The 22,321-nt window shown below is 38.4% G+C and overlaps 2 protein-coding genes across 4 annotated transcripts; one reads left to right on the top strand and one right to left on the bottom strand.

The window, feature by feature from the left end:
- Window positions 1-234: 234 nt before the first annotated feature.
- Window positions 235-10,760, top strand: gucy2f (guanylate cyclase 2F, retinal). The gene is made up of 19 exons (XM_079609521.1): window positions 235-808; window positions 1,319-2,112; window positions 2,833-3,134; window positions 3,217-3,571; window positions 4,258-4,342; window positions 4,443-4,539; window positions 4,637-4,765; window positions 5,151-5,231; window positions 5,322-5,498; window positions 5,640-5,796; window positions 5,888-6,037; window positions 6,134-6,282; window positions 7,067-7,230; window positions 7,331-7,523; window positions 7,693-7,867; window positions 8,014-8,112; window positions 8,206-8,300; window positions 8,692-8,777; window positions 9,379-10,760. The coding sequence occupies exons 2-19, from the start codon at window positions 1,368-1,370 to the stop codon at window positions 9,461-9,463; spliced, it is 3,324 nt and encodes a 1,107-aa protein (XP_079465647.1). The 5' UTR covers window positions 235-808; window positions 1,319-1,367; the 3' UTR covers window positions 9,464-10,760.
- Window positions 10,761-14,821: 4,061 nt separating this feature from the next.
- On the bottom strand, window positions 14,822-21,374 carry serpinh1b (serpin peptidase inhibitor, clade H (heat shock protein 47), member 1b). Of its 3 annotated transcripts, XM_079609234.1 has the most exons (7): window positions 21,316-21,374; window positions 18,362-18,646; window positions 17,569-17,616; window positions 16,410-17,023; window positions 16,169-16,267; window positions 15,848-16,080; window positions 14,822-15,758 (listed from the first exon to the last, which is right to left on the bottom strand). In XM_079609234.1, exons 4-7 carry the CDS (start codon window positions 16,990-16,992, stop codon window positions 15,456-15,458), a joined length of 1,218 nt encoding a protein of 405 aa, XP_079465360.1. In that variant the 5' UTR covers window positions 16,993-17,023; window positions 17,569-17,616; window positions 18,362-18,646; window positions 21,316-21,374; the 3' UTR covers window positions 14,822-15,455. The 3 variants fall into 3 exon arrangements, with proteins under 3 accessions (XP_079465360.1, XP_079465361.1, XP_079465359.1); XM_079609235.1 differs by lacking the exons at window positions 17,569-17,616; window positions 21,316-21,374 and having other exon boundaries at window positions 18,362-18,483; XM_079609233.1 differs by lacking the exons at window positions 18,362-18,646; window positions 21,316-21,374 and having other exon boundaries at window positions 17,569-17,768.
- Window positions 21,375-22,321: the final 947 nt, after the last annotated feature.

Raw genomic sequence — 22,321 nt, 5'->3', positions numbered from 1 at the left:
CTAATTATTTTCGGCGCATCAAAATGTCTTCGTCTTCGTTAACGCTTGTGATGAATGTACACCATAAAGTGCATTAACAACAATATTTCAATATCAATTTGTCTTATAAAGGTAACTAATTGATTTCATGGCTAGCTCAGTCAGTAGTAAAGGTGGCGGGTCTGAAGCGTTATAACGTAGGCTATGTGTCTGCAATCCTCTTATTTTGTCCCTGACCAAGTATGGATTAGATTCATCCGCGGGTCACTTTCAAAGGACTTTCATTGAACAGAGAAACATCTTGGCCTTTTGATATTTTCAAGGGGATTTATACCGAATATCGCTTTCCATTTTATTTTACTATAAAATGTATTTGTTGTTTTTTAAAATCGTCAAGGATTCTAGGAACCTGCGATATAACGAAACTAAGGTAAATAATTTCGCCCAAATTGACAACACTATCGAGAATTGCTGTACAACAATATTTATAACAGTGAAGCTGGAAAATGTCGCTGAACGTTAGGTGTGAATTGTGAAGGTGCAAAAGAACACCTTTATTGATGACTGCAGGCATTAAGTAGCTCTCCAGGGTGCTTAAGTTGAATCTCTCAACGCCACTGACAAGCCTCATCAAACTGTTGTTTGTGAGCTGAGATCTGCTCACATTTATTTATGCCCACGGAACGACTGATGCTGGAAAACCGTCGTGAATGTTGACCGTGTAACTCTATGAAGGATATAAATCTACTGTATGAAAGAAAGCACTGGAAGAAAAAGTTCATACTTTGTGGAAATGTTTTCATGCATCAAGAGGCCCATATGAATAATGGTAAGTTCTATTTCTAAATTATATTTTATTTAGCAATGTATTTTATTTTGTGCACTTGCATAAATGTAAGTGGAGATAAATTTGTAATTACAATTTTTTCGCATTTCTAGTGTATGAAGCTTTTAACAAAATAATACAACAATAACCTAAGAAAATATGATAATACTATGTAAAGAAAATGTTTTTATGCCAAAACAAAAAAAAATGTTCCCTGTCAAAAACATTCTATATCCACTATGTTATAAACATTTCGTTTCAACTTGATTTTCTTCATCGGTAATTGCATTTGGAGTGGACAAATGATCTTATCACTTCAGGTGGTAGATTTGGCTTTGATTTTATTTAAAGAAAAAAACAACTTTAAATTTGATGAGTTGAAATGTTTACATTGTGTAGAAAATATACAGCCTAGATATTATATTACAGATAAGTATATTGAATTTTTGGCCTTGAAAATGATGCTAAAAGTGTGCCGTGACTCCAGTTCATATCTAATCTGCTGTTTTCCAGGTGTCTCTTTGTGACGTCCATCTCTCATAACGGCTTCTAAAGGAGGACAATGCGACATATTCACCTCCCATTTGGAGGTGCTTTATGGGAGTTATCCAGTTACCCCTGCTGCCCCGTCCTCAGGAGCAGACACAGCCTCTCAACACTTCCATTTTACAGCATTACACTATGGATCATTCTTGGTGTGTTGACGTTCCCATGCTGTGTCCAATGCCTGATTTTCAAAGTAGGAGTCCTGGGGCCTTGGAACTGTGACCCTTATTACTCTAAAGCACTTCCTTCCATTGCGTCCAGACTGGCTGTTGGCCGCATAAACGAGGATTTTAGTTTAGACCTGGGCTGTACAATGGACTTTGTCATCCTTCAGGAAGCTTGCGAGACGTCAAAAGCATTGACCTCATTTGTACAATATGAGAACGTAGTTGATGCGTTTGTAGGCCCTACAAATCCAGGATACTGCAATGCAGCTTCGCTCATGGGCAAGAATTGGGACAAGTCTATATTTTCATGGGCGTGCATTAACTATGAGTTAGACCGGGTCCAGGGCTACCCGACATTTGCCCGGACTTTACCATCTCCGACGCGGGTGCTTTACAAGGTGCTGAAGTATTTCAGCTGGGCTAACATAGGCATCGTGTCTTCTAATGAGGATATATGGATCGACACGGCTGCCAAATTGGCTAGTGCTCTCAGAAACCAGGGCCTTCCTGTTGGCATTGTTGCGTCCACGGGGAATAATGACACTGTGTTGGAGAACACGTTGATGAGCATTCAAAACGCAGGGGAGATAAAAGGTAAAGTGTTTTGGACACGTAGATTTGCATTGTTAGCATAAACATTCATTTTAGGAGAGGACAAGGCTATTTGCCACACATTTTACAATGATTTCTCAGGGTTGTGTGTGTGTGTGTGTGTGTGTGTGTGTGTGTGTGTGTGTGTGTGTGTGTGTGTGTGTGTGTGTGTGTGTGTGTGTGTGTGTGTGTGTGTGTGTGTGTGTGTGTGTGTGTGTGTGTGTGTGTGTGTGTGTGTGTGTGTGTGTGTGTGTGCGTGCGTGCGTGTGTGTGTGTGTAGACATAAACCTTTTCACTCAAAATCTTATAGTTAATGAAATACAGCTCATGTGACAACTAGCTCCGGTGTCCCCTATATAGTATGATTAAACAGATGACATCTTAAAGTTGACTTAATCTCTCATCATTTTCACTTTCTTTTGATAGAATTGTCAAAGGATTTATCTTCAACAAAAAAACGTATTCATACCTGTGTAAAAGCATGCACTACATTTGTTACTCAATTCATTAATATTTATGTGAAACGAATGTATGTGAAATTGCAGTGCACACTGACTGAAGGTTTGTCTTCAATAGTCAAACTACAAGTTTCTTATCATGGCCCTTTTAGAATTTAAATAAAGCATTTTATTTTAAGATAAAACCCTCTGCTCACACCATATATTAGTCCTAAATGCTTTTAAAATTCAACATGAATTAATTCAGTTTCCATGTATGTTTCAGTGATCATTATGTGCATGCATTCAGCGCTCATTGGAGGAGAGCAACAATCTTCTTTCCTGATGAAGGCCTATGACATGGGATTGACAAATGGTCAATATGTGTTTATACCGTACGACACCCTCCTGTACAGCCTACCGTACACCAACACAACCTACTTCCCACTGCAAAACAACACCAAACTGCGCAAAGCCTACGACGCCGTGCTCACCGTCACCGTGGAGTCAGATCTGATGTCGTTCAACGAAGCGTTCAATATGGCCCAACGACTTGGGGAGCTGATAGTGTCACAAGAGCCAGAGCAGGTGTGGGTGGTGCACTTTGACACATTATGAATCTTATTTGTACACTCAAAAAGCTTGATTCAAATATTCTGCTACATTTCAGGTCTCTCCTCTCTTTGGTACAATCTACAACAGTTTGTACCTGTTTGCCAAGTCCATGCACAATGCCAGAAGAGCAGGTAAGTGGTTCTCCGGGTCCAACCTGGCCTTCTTCACGAGGAACATCACATTTTCGGGGTTCAACCAGAACATCCGCACGGACGCTCAAGGGAACGGGCAGACCAACTACGTGATCCTGGACACTGATGGCTGGGGAACTCAACTGTATCGTTGTTTTCAAGTAGACCTGACTTCGGACATGGTGCTGTTTGCTGGCAAGTCCATTCACTTCCCTGGAGGTTCACCTCCACCTTCAGACTCCAGCTGCTGGTTTGATCCCGATGCCATCTGCACAGGAGGTATACCACAGACCCACACAATGTTGTTCAATGAGACACAGATATTTGACTTTTAATTGTGCAATTGTTTCTTCTTAAAAGTCACACTCATCTCTCTCAGCTTGTATATGTGTGTCATAGTTACATTAGCAGTTGTGTATAATGCTTTTTAAGCAAGTTGGTATTTTTGTGCTCAATATTTTCAGTAAATGATCAATATTAAAAAACTATTATTATTATTATTCAAATTCAAAATTATTATTCAAAAATTATTAAGTCAAATAATTTTAAGAAATATAAATAAGTATTTTATGCTAAAAATAGCAAAATGAAAATATGATCAATGGTGTTTAGTAAATGATATATGTGATTATTACTATTTTTATTTTTTATTAATTTCAAGGAATTATTCATTAAAATGAATTAAAATTAAACAATATTTGATTTTAATCTTGCTAACCAAATATATTATTGCTGTTTTACATGATTATTGTTAACTGGTGCATATCATTTTATGTATTATGTGTCACTTTTATTATTATTATTAAAAGATAAATCAATTAAATTAAAAAATAATCATTTTCACTTGTAATCAATGATATTGTTGTTTTTATATGTCCACTGTTAACTGATGCATATTGATTTATATGTCATTTGAAACTTATATGCTATGTGTTTGTCAGCTAATTCCTTCTCTTGTGTTTTAGGTGTGGAGTTAACATACGTCATCATAGCGTTTGTGACGGTCTTCATAATAGTTCTTGGTTGTATTGGCCTAACTCTATTCATAAGGTGATTTTGCTGTGATTTTAATAGAACCTATGATTATTTTAATTTTATGAATATATAGAAGGTACAAGAAGTTGTGCCTGATCTTGTCTGATCTTTGTAGGAGGCGGATTCAACAAATCCAGCTGATCAAAGGGCCCAACAGAATCCTGCTTACGCTTGAGGACCTGACCTTCATCAACCCGCAGCTGAGCAAGAGGGTACGCGTCACCTCATCTGCCCTCCTCAAGCATTACGCGCGCTTTTATGAAAATGTTACTATATTTTCTACATTTATTATGCACTCTTTGCTCACAGAAAATCACCCTTGAGGATCTTAGCGATTCAAAGAGTTACATTGAGGAGAAGAGCACAGGCGACCGGTCCCGCTCTGTGAACAGCATGGCAACGGCAACGCATGAAACTTCAAACGTGGCCGTCTATGAGGTGACTTTATGTGTCATTTAGTTTGATTTATTGAACACACCATGTCTTTTTATTTTGACCAAACTTTCCTGTTGCTCAAACAGTACGCTAGCAACGCCAAGGTCAAGTGTTCGATTCCCAGGGAAAGCAAGAACTGATCAAATGTTCATGTGGACCTTTAAGGGACCTTTATAGAATATTTTTTCATCATCATTTACTCAAGTTGTTCTAAACCAGAGTTTCTCAAATATATTTGAAGAATGTGGGTCCCCATTGACTTCTATAGTAAAGAAAATAAAAATTATGATTTGTTTTATTTTTCAACTCTCTCTTTAAATGCAATGAAAGTTGCTTTGGATGAAAGTGTCTGCCAAAATGTAAATGTAAGTCGTTTTGATCTTTGCAGGGTGACTGGGTATGGCTAAAAAAGTTTAAGGAAGGACATTTCAAGGAGGTTAAACAGAGCACCACTAATATTTTCACTAAGGTATTGGCTCTAAACCTTTAATTTAAAACTAACATTTCGGTATGAGCTTGTTCTTTGAGTGACGGTTCCTATCATATTTATAATTCCCAGATGAGGGACCTACGGAATGAAAATGTCAATCCGTTTTTGGGGTTCTTCACCGATTGTGAGATGTTTGCCATCGTCACTGAACACTGTTCTCGGGGGAGTCTACATGACCTCCTTCGAAATGAAGATGTCAAACTGGACTGGATGTTTAAATCCTCTTTATTGCTGGATCTCATCAAGGTACTTTTGAATGTTATGATATTATGAAAATGTGAACTTCTAATAACCTTCAGATCATTTTTAAATCCATTCTGCACTTTCAATATAATATCTGTCTTTGTCGGCATTATAATCTGATGATTTCTGTTACCCATCCAATAGGGCATGAAATATCTTCACCACAGGGAATTTCCTCACGGGCACCTCAAGTCTCGTAATTGTGTAGTTGATGGACGTTTTGTCTTAAAGATCACCGATTATGGTTACAATGAGATTCTTGAGTCCCAGAAAGCTCCAAAAGAGACCCCACCTCCAGAGGGTATGGGTATTTATAAAATAAAACTTTTATTCCATCTAATTTCCTGATATTGGAAAAAAAAGACATAATAAGGCAATTATTTGTCTTTCAGATCTATTCTGGACAGCTCCTGAATTTCTCAGAGATCCGGAAAATCCACGGAAAGGAACATGTAAAGGAGATGTGTACAGCTTCGCGATTATACTTCAAGAAGTAGTCGTCAGAGGAGCGCCGTACTGTATGCTGGGCTTGACTCCTGAAGGTTGGTTGTAAATAAATGGTACTTAGAACCGGTAAACAGGCTGTGATAACAGGGACTGGGCAGGTATTATCAGTGACATGTTTATTGCATCAACAGAGATAATAAGGAAGGTGAAGAAACCTCCGCCTATGTGCAGGCCCACTGTAGCTCCAGACCAAGCTCCACTGGAATGCATCCAGTTAATGAAGCAGTGCTGGTGTGAACAGCCTGACAGAAGGCCTGCTTTTGATCAGATCTTTGATCAGGTGAGCTTCGAGTCCATTGGCTAACAGAATTAAAAGCCTTAGGACCTAACGTGGATGTTAAAATGCTGGCTGGCTTACTTCTACAAAATATTAGGCCAGCCATTTTATTTTGATTTATTATTTTATTGTAATAATTATTGCTTTTATATTTGTTATATTTTATTATTACATTGCTTTTATTTCATGTGTTATGTTATTATTATTTTCATATTTAAAATTTTGGGGTCAGTAATGATGCATTCAATGGATCATAAACTAAATGTAGTTCTTGCAAACTATTCATCAAAAAATAAAATAATAATAATTCACGGATTTCCACAAAAACATAATAAGAAATGTGTCTTCAGCACTCAATCATCATATAAGAATGATTTCTGAAGGATCATGTGACACTGAAGACTGCAAAAACGATGCTGAAGATTCAGCTTTGCATCGCAGGCATATATTAAAATAGAAAACAGTTATTTAAAATCGTAATAATATCTCACAATATTGCAGTTTTTACTGTATTTTTGATGAAATAAACCCTTGGTGAGCATGAGAGACTTCTTTCAAAAACATTTTGAAAAAAATCTTACAGACCCCAAACTTTTGAATGGTATAGTGTATTTATATATTCTATTTCTAATATGACAACATGCATGGATAGCAGTATTTCCAGATTTCAGGAACATAACAAATAAAGACACTTTAATTAAAGTGTCTTGGCATATGTCTAAAAGACAACTACATCTAATTATTTTTTTAAACTCCCTCATAATGCATCTTTATGGTCTGTTCTCAGTTCAAGCTCATCAACAAGGGCAAAAAGACCAATATCATTGACTCCATGTTGCGTATGCTGGAGCAGTACTCCTCTAACCTGGAGGACCTGATCAGGGAAAGAACAGAAGAGCTGGAGGTAGAGAAACAGAGGACTGAGAAGCTTCTGGCTGAGATGCTTCCTCCGTGAGTCTTTTCCTTCTCCTGCACACTTCTCAAATAAGACACGTTCCTGGATCAACAATCTTTCTACGTCCGATTAAACTTCTTTTACATTTTCATTCAGTTCTGTGGCAGAAGCTCTGAAAACCGGTGCCTCTGTGGAGCCAGAGTACTTCGATCAAGTCACCATCTACTTCAGTGACATTGTAGGCTTCACAACCATCTCATCCCTTAGTGATCCAATTGAGGTTGTAGATCTGCTCAATGACCTTTACTCCCTATTTGATGCGGTGCTGGGAAGCCACGATGTCTACAAGGTAAGCTTGGTTCAGGGTTATTACAATGTTATTACAGTTCTTTTTGGAAATTGGCGACAAATGCCTTCGATACTTTAATAGTATCTCAATGATACTAAAATAACACTGGCTTGGATGTCCAGGACAACATGCCGATCGATTTCCATGAAAAGCCATTTCTTTATCGCAGGTTGAAACCATTGGAGATGCCTACATGGTGGCCTCCGGGCTGCCAAAGAAGAACGGCAACAAGCACGCAGCCGAGATCGCCAACATGTCCCTGAATATTCTCAGCTCCGTGGGATCCTTCAAGATGCGGCACATGCCAGAAGTTCCCGTCAGGATACGGATCGGCATTCACTCAGGTTAGCCTCTCAATCTCCAGCTGTTTTTATCCGCTTAGTGGTAATGTTATGAAAAAGCTCTTGTAATACTCATGTAATCTTTTGTAATATTTTATATGTAGATATAAAATATTGCATCCTTTATCTTATGTTTCTTCTCTATCCAGGGCCGTGTGTTGCTGGAGTCGTGGGTCTAACTATGCCTAGATACTGCCTTTTTGGAGACACAGTCAACACCGCCTCTCGTATGGAATCTACAGGGTTGCGTATGTTCAGTTCAGATATTTTTCTTGACAGATGTGATATACTAACCCTGTACTGTAATGAGAAGATCGGTCAATAAACATCATTTCCATCAGCTTACAGAATTCATGTGAACATTAGTACAGTGAAGATTCTCCACTCACTGAACGATGGCTACAAAATAGATGTTCGAGGAAAGACTGAGCTGAAGGTACTAAAACAAACGCTTTTAATAATCATAATTAATTCAATTATATTTGAACAAAATCATTTTTTAACATGCACTACTACTGATAATAAGTACGGGGTCAGTTCGATTTTTTGTATTCAGCAAGGATGCATTAAATTGATCAAACGTGACTGTAAAGACATTTATAATCTAACAAAATATTTATATTTCAAATAAATAAAATTCAGCTTCGGCATCACGGGAATTACATTTTTATCAAACTGTTATTTTTAAATTCCAAAAAATAATATTTTAAATTGCTTTCAGGAACATTAAACTGACTCCAAACTTTTAAATGGTAGTGTAAGCACTAACTTAGGCTACTGTGGATATTTTTAGCTTTTAAAATTAATTTTTATGGATTTTTCTTTAGGGGAAAGGCATCGAAGAGACATACTGGCTTGTTGGAAAAACTAATTTTACTAATCCTTTGCCAAAACCACCAGAGATCAAACCAGGGTAAGATTTCAATAATATGTAACCATTTATTTTACATATAGGCTAATTCTTTTTCTACAATATTTTAAATAAACTTAGCATTTAAAATATTGTAAACATATATACATTTATGTGAAACAGTTTGGCCTTTTCATTATATTGCCCTTTATTTTACTCTCTCCAAATAAATTGTACTCTCAGAATAATTTCTGTGCTTTAGAATAATTATCTTTGTACTTATGAATGGGATACTATTTACAAATGGGATAATTGGATTTATGCATCAGGGAAGACAACCATGGTTTGAGACCTGAGGACATTGAGGCTTACAGGAGAAGGAAAGCTGAGAAAAAGGCATGAACCCACAGCCAATTGCAAGGAGGTAGTACCTTGCATGCTGTGCTGTATTTGTCATGTGGTTAGGTTTACTTTTGGTGGGTTTGTGCCGTGATGGTGTTCATTAATTGTGCTGGACAAATTGCATGTCCGTTTATTCGTGCATGCTGTGTTTTTTTCTTTTCAGTTGTTGTGAAGTGCATTACTTACCAAAGTCCTAAAATGAATCTTCAGTTCAATCTGTCATTGTCATTTATAACTTTCTACATCAATTTTAATCTTTTAGAGATAACTGGCAAGAAATGGTTACGGAGGAGGTCAAGTCAATATTTCGCAAGGCCAACAGACAAGTGGACAAGCCCAAAATCTGAGAAGTGCAAGGATGTTGAAACTGACGAAGAAGGAAAGACACATGACAAGTTGCATGGGAGAGACACAAAGGACAATTCGAGCATGTGTGTTTCAGTGCAGCTTACAAAGACTACTTTAATAGGATTGATTGTCGTCTGTCTAATCCGACTCTGCCCAGCACAGCAGAAACAACAGCGCTAATGAAATGGCAGCTGAGGAACAGGTAGTCAGTGAAAGTGTGTTTCTTTCCCAATGTCTAACACTTGATCTGTTTTGGCCCCAGAGCAGCCCCATGTGCATCCCGTACCAAAGGCGAGTCCACGTTTTGTTTTGTTTTTTTCCACAGAAGTTTCGCATGTTGTGTTTTCATCCATATGTTACTCATGGGGGAGCTTTAATTATTTTTCTTTGATCTTCTCTAACCAAAAAACAATGTAGTGACATAATCAGATTTGACGAAGCTTAGTGGACATCTGTTGCTAAGACCAAATGCGATATTCTAGCGATGTTTATGCAAAAGCCAAATTGACTGAGGTTGGATGATACCAAGCAATTACAAATGTAAGCTGTCTCTGGACTCATGAAAATTGTGAAACGTGACTGTGTGTATGCTGATTAAGAAGTTGCTTAAGAGAAATTACAAAATGGAATGCAATAATTCTGTGAGTTCTGTTAATTTATGCAAAAATCATTATTTATACTATGCAGAATAATTCATATTAGTTGCCATACATTTAGTAAACAGGGTAACTGCTTTTCTTTGACGTATTAAATCAGTTTAATAAAGGGTCCCATCTCTCTCTCTCTGATGAAGCACTTGTGCTTGTACTGGATATAAAATGAAATGTTTAAGTTTCTTTGCAGTTTAAGTTGTATTAAACATGTAGGCTGGGTTTATCTGAGAGGGATTTAATGCTTTATAAGCTGTTTAAAATGATAACTTACATTTTCTGTTGATCAAACGGTTTTATTTCGTTTTTCCTTTTTTATTCAAAATATTCACAAATTTGTTAACTATATCATGAACTATCTAATATTCTAAAATATGTGTAAGTGAATGTGTTTTGTCATTTAAACACCTTTATAATGACCCTGTTAGTTATAATCTATAATGCCTGATGGGAACCGCCGTGTTAGTTTGCACCACAGTTCAGAGAATCGGATCTTACAACAGTCGGATTTACAACACATAAATTCAACCACTTCTCCCAAAATACATTAAAGTAAGTCACCGATAAACTGGGAGAAGAATAGAGTAAACTATAGTTACCTATACAATGTGTATCTGATATAAATAAAACACGTTGTCAAATTATTATTGAAAGGATTATTATTGCCGCTTCCATAGACATCAGTGTGTATTTAACAAACTTTAAATGTATTTTTGCTAGCACTTAAGTTTATTTAAATGTCTGAAACCTAAAATCATTATGGGATTATTATGTTCAGCTCCAGCTGAAGCGTGAAAGCACATTGATTTTCAGCACGCGAATGCCCATGGAGTCGCAACGGAGCCAGTGCTGGATCCACGCATTTTGTGATAGTGCGAGGTGACAAGGCCAGCCCCAAAGGAAGGGTAGTGAGGCTCTGCTTCTGTTGCTCTCGATGTGAGGAGCTGGTAGACGGCGAGAGATCTGAGAGCGGCGAGGGAGATGTCTCTCGAACACCGCCACCTGCTTTTTTGCCTCCTGAACAACTTAGGTGACAGTATTGCCGAAGAGCCCAAGAGAGGCAAGCAAGGCATCCATGAGAAAACTTGTCTTTCATACCAGACAAGTTTAGCCATAAATATCTCTCCGTAGCCGACAGGTCTGCCATAGACCACCTGACAGACTTGGCCGTCTCCTTGGTGGCCCGGAGAGATATATCTGTGGCCCGGCACAGCTTTCTTAATGCGTCCTGGCCCACACCCTCGCCCTCATCATCGAGGTCTCTTAGCAGGTCATCCTAGCATGCCGTAGGCATCAGCCCATTGCAATGTTCATTTAGCCCCATGATTGAGGAATAATTTGAAGTCTGACCATCTGGCAAATGAAGATGATAAGAAACCTGTTTCGGGGGAAAAGGAAGGCCCCGACGAGGAGGTTGTGATCCAGAGGGCACGAAGGGTTTGTCTAGCTATGATGAACTTCCTGCTTCTCTGCCGGCCAGTCGATGTTTAATGTAGCCACGGCACGAGTCACAACCCCCATAAGCTCCTCATAAGCAGAAGTGTCCTCAACATATATTGCCTCGATGCTAACAACATCACCGGTGCCAGCACTGGTGCCTCACTCTGGGCTGAAGAAACTGCTGAGTGTGCTTCCAAACCCTGAGATAAGACTAGACTAGATTCGGCAGGTGAAGGCAGAGAAAAGTCTAAGCCTGTCTCTAACCCCTCTGCCAGATCCATTTGCGAACCCAACGAGTTGAGTCGTAGCTCTGCCTTGGCAACAACGGGACCAGAGGCGCGAGGAACACAAGCCTATCCGCTCTCCACAAAGAGCGCCCGGCGGGAGCAGAGCATCCTTGATGGTAGCTGATCGCAGTGTACACAGTCAGACCCCTCGAGAGCTGGCAGTGCATGCTCTGCTCCCAGACAAACAACACAAATCGTGTCCCACCCGTGATGTAGCGAGGGCAGGGAGGAACGCATGATCTAAAATGCTGTTTGCTCCCCATTTTACAATCTTTCCTGTCTACAATGAAATGTAAATGCTTGTGACAGACAAACACCAAATAGACAAGATGATATCACTAGGCCCGTTTCCATTACAGATTTGCGCAAAACTTTTGCATTTTTTTTCTAAATGTCAACAAAGAACTATTGTGAAATTATGCCGTTTCCATTAACCGATGTTATGCAACTAAAACATATTTTTTCCTCTCGCGATAAGTCATTCCAAAAATCATGGCAATGGACGTTGGTAGGTTTTTGTATATCCTAGCCACTGCACTAGCCATTATTATTAATCAAAGGAGGTGTGTTATCCAAGCATTAATGGCAAGGAAAGACCCTTATACTTGTGAGTGTTTCTGGGTGTTTCTCCCTCATACCTGTCGAGGTCTTGATTGTGGCATTTCTTTGAGGTTTAGAATCCAGTATTCCAGTAAATCTTTTGTCTTTTATGAACTTAATAAAGAACTCTGTCTCGTATTTTGTCCAAACACACCGAGTCATCTACGTCAGGTGAACTGTAATTGCGCAAAAAAAGGAAAAACTTTTTTGCGATAAATGGAAGTTTTTGCGAAATTGCCGTGTTTCCATTGGGCATATTTTCAATTCGCAATTTCAATTTGCGGAATTTTAATGGTAATGGGGACGCGGCTACAGAGAGCGTGAATGCAAAGTCATGATCCATACTTGCTTTGAATGACACAAAATTGAGCTGTCTCTAAAAACTGCTTCAGTCAGAATCAGAGCGGTGGTCTGATCTTCTCTTTTTCTGTTATCTGATCTCTGACCTGGCAGAAGTCTTCCTTCTTTTTATAATGGCCTGTCTCATCTCAACTTGATTGCCTGAGCTTTGGTCAGCAGGTATAGATTCTCCAGATCTGATCTCACTGTTGTTTGCTCGATGAGAAGGTCCAGGCTGTTCATCATCTCTGCTGGACCCATTCATATGTGATCCTCGAGATCTGATCTCAGATCTGTTGTTGAACAAGACAGTGAGATGGTCCAGGCTGTTCATCATCTCTGCTGGACCCATTCATATGTTATCCTCCAGATCTGATCTGATCTGATCATATCCCTTAAACAAGTCACATATGTCTCCACACGTTCTGCCGGTGGATTATTATACACAGGATAAAACGCATTGTTACCTTCTTCCAATTTCGAAGTCACCGGATGCATCCAAAGTAAAGTTCCAGGAATCTGCATTCCAGGCCAGCATGGAGAGCATGTGGTGGATTGCTTTCAGGACCAGGAGTCAAGGGATACTGACCTAGTGGTTCAAGAGTTTCTCAAAGCAACACTCGATTCACACCGCTTTATGGTGTGTGAATTTCTGGAAGGTCCATTTTTATTCAACATTTTATTTTTTATTTTTATTAAACCACTTAGCTTTTGATGGAGAAACAAAGGATGTGGTGTTCAGACCATGGTAACAACAGTTAGTGGGAAGCATTGCCCCCTGGGGGCGTTTTACCTCATAGGCCTAGGTTTGAAAATAAATTGTCATTCTAAAATATAAATATTTTCCTTATATAGCATGTAGCCTACTCTCTAACTACATGCCTTATATTCTCATATCATAACTGTGATGTTCTGTAAAACAACATAGATAGCATAGGCCTACTGACAGTGAATCAACGTGGAAACGACGTTGACGTGACATCGAAACAACATCGTTTTGCTCATCGAATTAACGTTGAATCAACGTCAGACACGCCTTTCAACCGCATTTCAACGTTGAATCGATGTTTTATTTTCGACGTAGCCTATAGGCTATAACGTTCTGATATAGGCCTACCGACCAAATAGGGAACGTTGCCGTAAAGAGCTATGAAATGAATTGTGTCTAACAAACCCCCGATACATAAAACTTTAAGTTGTTTTATGTTATTATATTTTATAATGTGATCGTGTGTCTGTCGTTCCCATCATATTTTGATGAGAAACATTTCTCAAAGTAAGGTAGCACTAACCATGTTCGAGAACATCAGGACGTCTTGTCTGCATGCAGTTTTGCTGCTTACCACAAGATGGCCCTGTTAGATAGGTTTTTGCACTGTAGTCCTGTAGGTCCCGTACAAGGCTGGATATTCTCTTTAATCATATCTCTTAAACAATTTTTTTCATTTATGAACAGCATATTACATTAAGTCTGCAGGGTTATCCAGACAATGTTTACGCATTGGTTAATTATCTCGATCAAATCTCATCTTTGGCTATTTCTTTAACCTTTCCCGATTGTCCATATCACCATGAGAGCCCTTCACTCCAGCCTCTAACACGTCCTTTGTATACAACACATACAGCCTACAGGATGGATCTGCTATGAAAGGAAGTAGCCTAACTGATTTTCCACATCAAATGTGCTCTTTGTGGTTTTGGGGTTTATGGTGGTGCCATAAAGACAGCAGGCTGCCTGGGAAATCTGTGTCTCTTAACAGGTGAGGAGGTGAGACAACAATTGAAGCCCTCTGTGGTATAAACACACAGAGGAATTTGCCACATCAAACCATGCGGAATGACTGGGATTAAAGTATTAGGAATGACAGAGCAATCACAATGTGCTGTGCCTTTATCTGTCATTATTGATTTAGTCAATCATCATTATCACTGTCATAACAGTGGGACTTTTATTTTATTATTATATTTTATGTATTTATTTATTTGAAGCATTACTTAACACACACACACACACAAAATCCAGGACAAAATATTTATTTTTCATTTCAGTTTATTGAAAAAACAAACAGAAGGAAATTTTTTTTTTTTTAAATCAGCACACTTTCTCAAAAGATAGCCTATGATAAAGACAATAAAACATGACATCTAACAAAATGGAGAATTTAGAAGACAGGCATCAGTGCAGGAGTCAAACAATCTTGATGGAAGTGAAATCAGAGAACCTACAATTGTGCTTGAGGAACACTTGCATAGGACTACCTTTTCCCTTTAAACGTTAAAGATAAGGCCAACCCTACACAGATCTCACATGCTCATAAAGAGGGCTTCTACAAGCACAATCATAAATACCACAATACTACAGCTTAACATTAATGGCACTACACTTAATGTAAGCATAGTGTCTGATTGAATAATTGAATAATGCACATGATGTCAATTGATATCAAACCTTTGTATACATTTGTGGGGTTCCAATTCTTCACCTATAGGACTGCATTGCTCCTGATGAATATCACCAATCTCCTTAAAACAATGTTTTTGTACTGACAGGTTGACTTAGATTCTCCAAACGTGTTGGATAATATTGGAATGGACTCATGAGGTAATAGTCACACCATTAACAACAATAATACCATTTTAAAACCACGTAAAATAGAATTCAAATTGCCTAAAAGTTACAATTCATCTCTCATTTTGTCACCCTTAGGCCGAACAAGCCTGCCAATAAAAAGGATGGAGTTGGTCTTGTTGTCTTTCACAAGGAAAATGAAGGGATGGTCGGCGTAGAAGAGCTTGGGGTTCCTGATCTTCTCACTACCATAAATACTGGCGTCAAATGGGTTTCCCTCTGTGTCCCACTCGAAGGCAGAGGCATGGAAGACATTGGCGAGGTAGAGATCTTTCTTGCCCGAAATGTTGGACAGGTCAGCTTTAGACTTGTCCACAGCCTCAGTGAGACCAAGTTCTCCCAGGTGTTTCTGCAAAGCAAAGGAAAAGACGCTCATACATTGTGCATACAATGTTAGTTGTGGTTTGCAACCAGATATATATGGCAAAAATGATTCACCTGAAGGTCGTGGCTGACTTCCATGCTAACTTTAGGCAGTGAGATGGCGACGGCTCTCTCCTCGAGCTTGCTGACCCAGGTGTCCAGCTGCTGGCGACTGAGCAGTTTCTCCAGTCTCTCCAGAGGCTCCACGTGGTAGGGCATGATGAAAATCATGCTGGACTTCTTATGTGCCAAAGGCATGCTGACCACAAACAGCTTGTTTGTTGTGTCTTCATAGAAGCCGTAGATGCCTGTAAAAGGCCAAGTTAAATACTGTTGAGTTCTTTTGTAGGTAGTAGATTTAGGGTAAGAGACTTTGAGATAAGCTGCTGGTTTTACCCGTGCGATGCATCATTGGAACAGAGACCGTGTGAGAGCGGGAAACCAGGAAACCACGGTTATCAACCATCTTGTGGTGGAACATCTCATCCCAGTGGGCTGTGGAAACAGAAACAAACATTAAAATTTTTAGTCAGTTCTGTGTTTTCTTGTTATTTTTGCCTGGCTCTCTCTGAGATCAATAATTAAATATAATGTTATGGACATTCCTTAATTTTAAAGAGGCAACATAAATGCTTACGTTTAAAGAACATAGCATTGACGATCATGGCACCGTCTGTGTTTTTCACATCCTTGGTAATTTCTGGCAGCTTTCCGGCAGTGGACGTGGCAGCCCACTCATTGATGGAGTTGATGGTGCTTCTCTTATCACGGAAGTTGATCTTCGAGTGTTCGTAGTTGTAGTGCTTCTTGCTATTCTTGACGAAGTCCTCAGCGAAGCTGACAGAGCTGGGGCCGTACAGCCTGTTGCTGATCTTCCACGTGACGTTGCGGGCCTGGGGGTCGCTCACCTCACTCAGAAGCTCGGACAGGCCTGTATGCAGATGGTCGTCCTTCAGGGAGTCCGCCTTCAATAGGCTCTTCACCTGGGACGCAGTGGAGGATTTGCCCCCCATTGCTACCATCCCCAGAGAGGAGGCCACCACCACAGGAGAGATGAGGATGTTGTCAAGTCCCTTTTCTTTGGCGACGTTGTGGTAGAGATTAAAGGCCAGGTTTGCGCTGGTGTCTGCCATGGAGGTTGCATGGGCACTCAGCTTTTTGTCCTCACCGGACACGGCCACAGCCAAAAGGCATAGAGCAATGAGGTTGGACGCCCACATGCTTGCTGTATTTTTGGGTAGCAACGGAAGCCTAGAGGAGAAGAGGGGAGATCAGTGATACTGAGTGCAAATTCAACAATTCTTGCTAATTTTAAAATGTCTATGTGTTTGTTTTAGGAACAAAAGGCTGCATGTAGTTTGTTCATGAGTTTTATATCAGTTTGAAATAAGTTTGTCTTTTAATTTAAGTTTTATATATATACATATATATGTATGTACCCTAAATTGGTAAACCTACATAAATGATGCTTGTAGGCCATGATTTCTAGGTCAAACGTGTTAAACAAAAGCAACGGCAATGACTAATCAGACAGGAATGCGTGGCTTAACATGAGCCTGCTTATTTGCTAAAGTTCTGAAATGTGAAAAATCACTTTTAATTAAATATCAGAACACTTTACTGCATATAGAGATCACGTTGCATGTTGAAATTACGATTTAAAACTATGCTTGAGGGTAAAGTCGGTTGTAAGATGTTATGTGTCCTTATCCACTATCAAGCACAAGATGTAAGTCAGCGTGGTTGATTATTCATATTTTTTTCTTCTTTGTATGTTGCTTTTTATCCTGTGATACCTTGATACGTTTTCATATTCATAGTTGTCAACGATTGCGATTTTCACTCTGAAAGACAAGAGGTGCATTTGGGTAATCTACACAAAAATATATTTATGTACATTGGTTATAGTGCAAAACAAAGTCACAAAATCAGTGACTTGAACTCCTTGCTTCTCGTCCTTAAGGGTCGATTGAAGCAGGAATTTGAGAAGTCTGCTCTGCAGCTACTTCATGCACACAGAGAAAGAAAGATACGTAGACTCTTCTTATTGGTTTGAAGATCTTAGGGAGAAACTTTCAACCAATCAGAACTTCCACAGTAGACCCGCATGTGAATTGCACTGATTGAGTGATAGCATAAAAACCATTCCCAATGGAAAAATTTGATCACTCTTTACAGTTTAGTGTAAAGAAAAAAAAGAAAAACAATTTCACAAATTTGGATCACTAAGAAAAAACTAAACGTATAAAACAACTATTAATATTACACATCCTATAACTCTGCTATGCAAATAAACTAGTTTTGACTGGTTTTGCATAAGATGACAAAAGTACAGATATTTGTTTCCCCTACATCATTACCGACCTTAGTTAATTATGGATTAAGTTGCATGTAAATACATTTTAAAAATGCAAAAAAATAAAAAAAATAAATAAAAACGTGTTTTGACAATAGTTTTTTTTTTTTTTACTTGTAATAAGAGTAAAACAAATATTCTCTGACTCTGTGCCGCAGCCTTTAGGATACAAAATAAAGCCATTCCAAATAAATATTTGTGAAATACACAAATATTTCCCCTCCAATAATTACCTTGGACAGCTGTTTGGATGTGTTTCTCTTCTTTTCTTGGATGTGCTCCTCTTGTTTTCTCAGATGTGCTCCTCTTGTTTTCTCAGATGTGCTCCTCTTCTTTTCTCGGACGCTGCTTTGCTGCAGAGTGTCTGAAGCAGAGGCCTTTATAGTCCGGGAAAGAAACTTCTAGAAGCTGGAGCTGGGCTATTCAAATGAGGATGTCTGACTTTCCTGGAGAAGTTGGGAGAGCCCTCCCTCTGGATCCAATGACCTCGTTCCACCACTGCATGGTCCTAAAGCCTTCTGAAATCGGCAAAAAAAAATGAGCTAAACTCTGCAACTAAACAAGTGTTGTCTTTATTAAAACCTATGAATAATCGTATTGGCATCAAGTGTGTAATGGAAGATGATAATGTGTTGCATTTTACCACTGAGCCCAGATTTGCTCTGCTGAGTTGGCAGTGTTTTGCAGAACAGAATGTGCATTTTATGCTGAAGTATAAAGGTTAAACTGTTTGTCGATAAACTACACAAATAACTTCAGGATATATAAAATAACTGTTTTAATTACAGAGTTTTCCATCTTTGTCAACATTCCTTCTAGATTCTTCTGTCGGGGGATGCAGAGACATGCTCACATCCCCATCTCACATCCTCCCCCAACACTGCCACGTCAAACCGTGGATTCTTTTTCAGGCCGTGGGTGTGGTGCAGGAATGGTACATTTGAGACTAACTTTTAAGTCTTTTTCTTTTCATTTTTGTTTTGTTGAGCTTATTGGTCTGAGCTCTTTTGCTATCTTAATCACTTTTTCTTTATGCAACTTTTACATTTTTCATCAAATGCATTAACAACACATTTACCTAATTTACCCACTTTATTACCTTTTTTCTGACCCCTATGATACACACACCCATGCTGCTGGGTTAAACCATAAATTCCTGAAAAGTCATACAGTCCATTAAAAAAAACACATTTCTTTCTTTCTTTCTTTCTTTCTTTCTTTCTTTCTTTCTTTCTTTCTTTCTTTCTTTCTTTCTTTCTTTCTTTCTTTCTTTCTTTCTTTCTTTCTTTCTTTCTTTCTTTCTTTCTTTCTTTCTTTCTTTCTTTCTTTCTGTAAATGAGCAATCCATGCATTGAATGTGCATCAGAAATACATTAAAGATAAAACAAAAAAGCTCTCCAATTGCTCTAAAATTGTCCTATTTTTATCAGGTAAATTTCTAAATTCCCGATCAGCGCAAAAGCATGTGTTTTGTGCTCTGACCACCTGTGTGTGGTATGTGTTGTTCAAACATGTGGTCCTGCTACTAATGACAATCTGTTGTTTACTGGAGTCTCTTTAAACATCTCAGTTCCACTAGCACTTCAGTCTGGCATGAATCAGATGTCGTGCTTGATACAGCACAACACTTGCATGTTAGTTATCTGTTTAAAGTAAAATGCAAATGCTCATGGAACCTCAGAAAATCTGCACAAAGCAGTCATTGAGTTATGAGCTGAACTGGGGGGCCTTGCCAAACATGTATGATGTAAGATGTGAGCTTCGTTACTTCTCAAAAGCTGATGTAACTTATTGCAGCATTGCACATGTCTTTAACCCCCACCCACATATATTTGTGCAAACCTATGCACAATTGGTTTATGTGCAAAACAGAGTCATTAATTTACCTGAATTCATGCAAATCATATAAAATAGGCTACCACAAATGTAATTGTGTCGTTTTAGCATCGCAGCAATCAAACGTTTTCATCATGTAGCCTATTTGTTTTTTGTTTTAAGTCTTTTTTAAGAGGCACAATTTTTTTTGCAAGACAAAATTATTTCTTAAGGCTGTTCACACAAAGCATGTAGCACGATAACTATAACTATGACAATAAAGATCTAATATAAAATAAATAGTCCACACCACGAAAACTTCACAGAGAAACGATTAATTACTTTCAGAACCCCCCCCCCCCCCCCCCCCTGCTTTAAAGTGTGTATGACAGGTTAAATGTGTAATTATGATTAACACAAAATAGTTAGGGGAAATACACGTTTGACAAATTGATGCATTGTTTTGTATGTTTTTCGATACCTAAAGGCAGAATATAAGAATATAAGACACTGCTCACTTAAAACTGCTCCCTCCCCCCAAACGAATCGCTTGACGTCATACAAGGGAGACGTCTCCCCAGGTCGCTGAGTTGTGTTGATAATTGTACGAGTGATAGAGCGAGATAATTAGTGATTAGGACATTTATTTATTCATTTAGTTATTTAAGTTAGGTAGTTAGCATACGCAGGCGTATTTTCACGATGGTGAATTACTTGTGCTGGGTGCAAAAACACCGTTAAAACTGGTCACAGAGCTTATTGTAGGGCAGTTACAGTAATCATTTTAATGATTATTACATTTTCACTCAGACATCTAAACCTTATTTAATATATCTAAAAAAAATGTAACCTGACATACACTCTTTAAAAATCCACCCTGCTTTAAAGAGCTCGAGCATTTAAAGTGGCAAATGACAAACGCGTATGGCAAGCACGCGCTTAGAATAAACAGAACGATTCGTCTGCTGGTGTGCACGCTCATCGTTAAAGTTATCTAGGCTAGTTATCGTTTATTGTACGAACGGGCCTATATTCATAGATCTTTCACGGGTGCGGTTTTTATACCACTGTGTAACGTATGATGTATGTCGTTGGAAAATAAAAGCAAAATGTAGCCAAACCTCCTCAGTAGGCTAAGTAGGTACAGTTTGTGCGTTAGGTTAGGTGATGCTCGGACTGATGAGTAGCTAATTCCCTTCATTGTCTGGGCCTTAAATTAACAGGCTCTTAGTCATCAAGGATAAGGAGTAATTGGCTGTGACCTTAGTCACTTTTACAAATTGAAGTCACAATGATTAGTTCTTAAGGTGTTAATCCCAAATTGTGGCTTGGTATGTTTCATGGTTTGAGGTAATTATTCAGATAACCTTACCTTTGAAATAGGAACAAAAAGTCGTATAACTCAAAACTTATTTTTTCACCCTACACCATGTTGATCACTAGATGGCGATAAAAGAAAGCGGTTGGATAGTACAGTGCTGGTTTTCTCAAATTCATGGGTAGTCTGTTCATTTCCTTTTCTCTCATTAAATAAAATGAAATTGGTATTTGGGGTTTGGTATTTTAAAACTTTTGTTTAGCTACTATCAGACCTTTTTGACTCCAGATTCATAGAAAATTAAGATGCCTGCATGGTTATCCACAAGTAGCTACAGAAAAACAGAACCTACAGAAAAATAGAGGAGTTTGGAGATGAATGAGCTGATTAGAGGATAGGTGTCCAGTTTATTGGAACAGGTCCTAAAATGACAGGGTAAGCAATTACCCTGCTGCAACCTAAACAACAGACTAGTTTTTAGTCTTGGTTCTTCACTTCCACTATTTAATGCATTATGCAGTAGTAGCCTACTAACTTAATTGAACAGTGTTTACATTTGTCCACAGAAGAATTGTTAAAAAAGTCGTCACAATTTTGCTCCTCGCGGACCGCATTGGAAATGAATGGGAATTAATCAACTTTTGGTACTGCGACCAAACAAACTCTTAGCCTACTCAAGGCAATTTTTTTTTGGCATATCAAGCTCAAATTTGGAACACAACTTGTTTAGATTCATGGCTAGGATTTTCTTGCAGTTTTAGATTAAACGTTTTTTGAAAATATATATTTAATATACAAATTTTAAATAGTATTTTTGTGCATTTTTTCATAACAAAAAACATAAAATTCTGTAACTTTTTTTAAGTTCACTTTTTAAAACTTTTTTAATCTGCCAAGCGTCGTCTTTGAAAAGAGATCAAACTTAGCATTCAAGATACGACATTTAATTTTCAGGTCTATGCTCAAAAAGTGAATAAATGGATTATAAATTCAGTGTAAATATAATTGAAGTACCATCAAATAACAAAATATGAAATCAAAAATGTTATAAAACTAAAAT

This window comes from Phoxinus phoxinus (genome assembly GCF_949152265.1).
Source record: "Phoxinus phoxinus genome assembly, chromosome: 4".
NCBI classification, from domain to species: Eukaryota; Metazoa; Chordata; class Actinopteri; order Cypriniformes; family Leuciscidae; genus Phoxinus; species Phoxinus phoxinus.
Note: the sequence above shows the minus strand (reverse complement) of the source record. Positions and strands in the feature narration are given on the sequence as shown.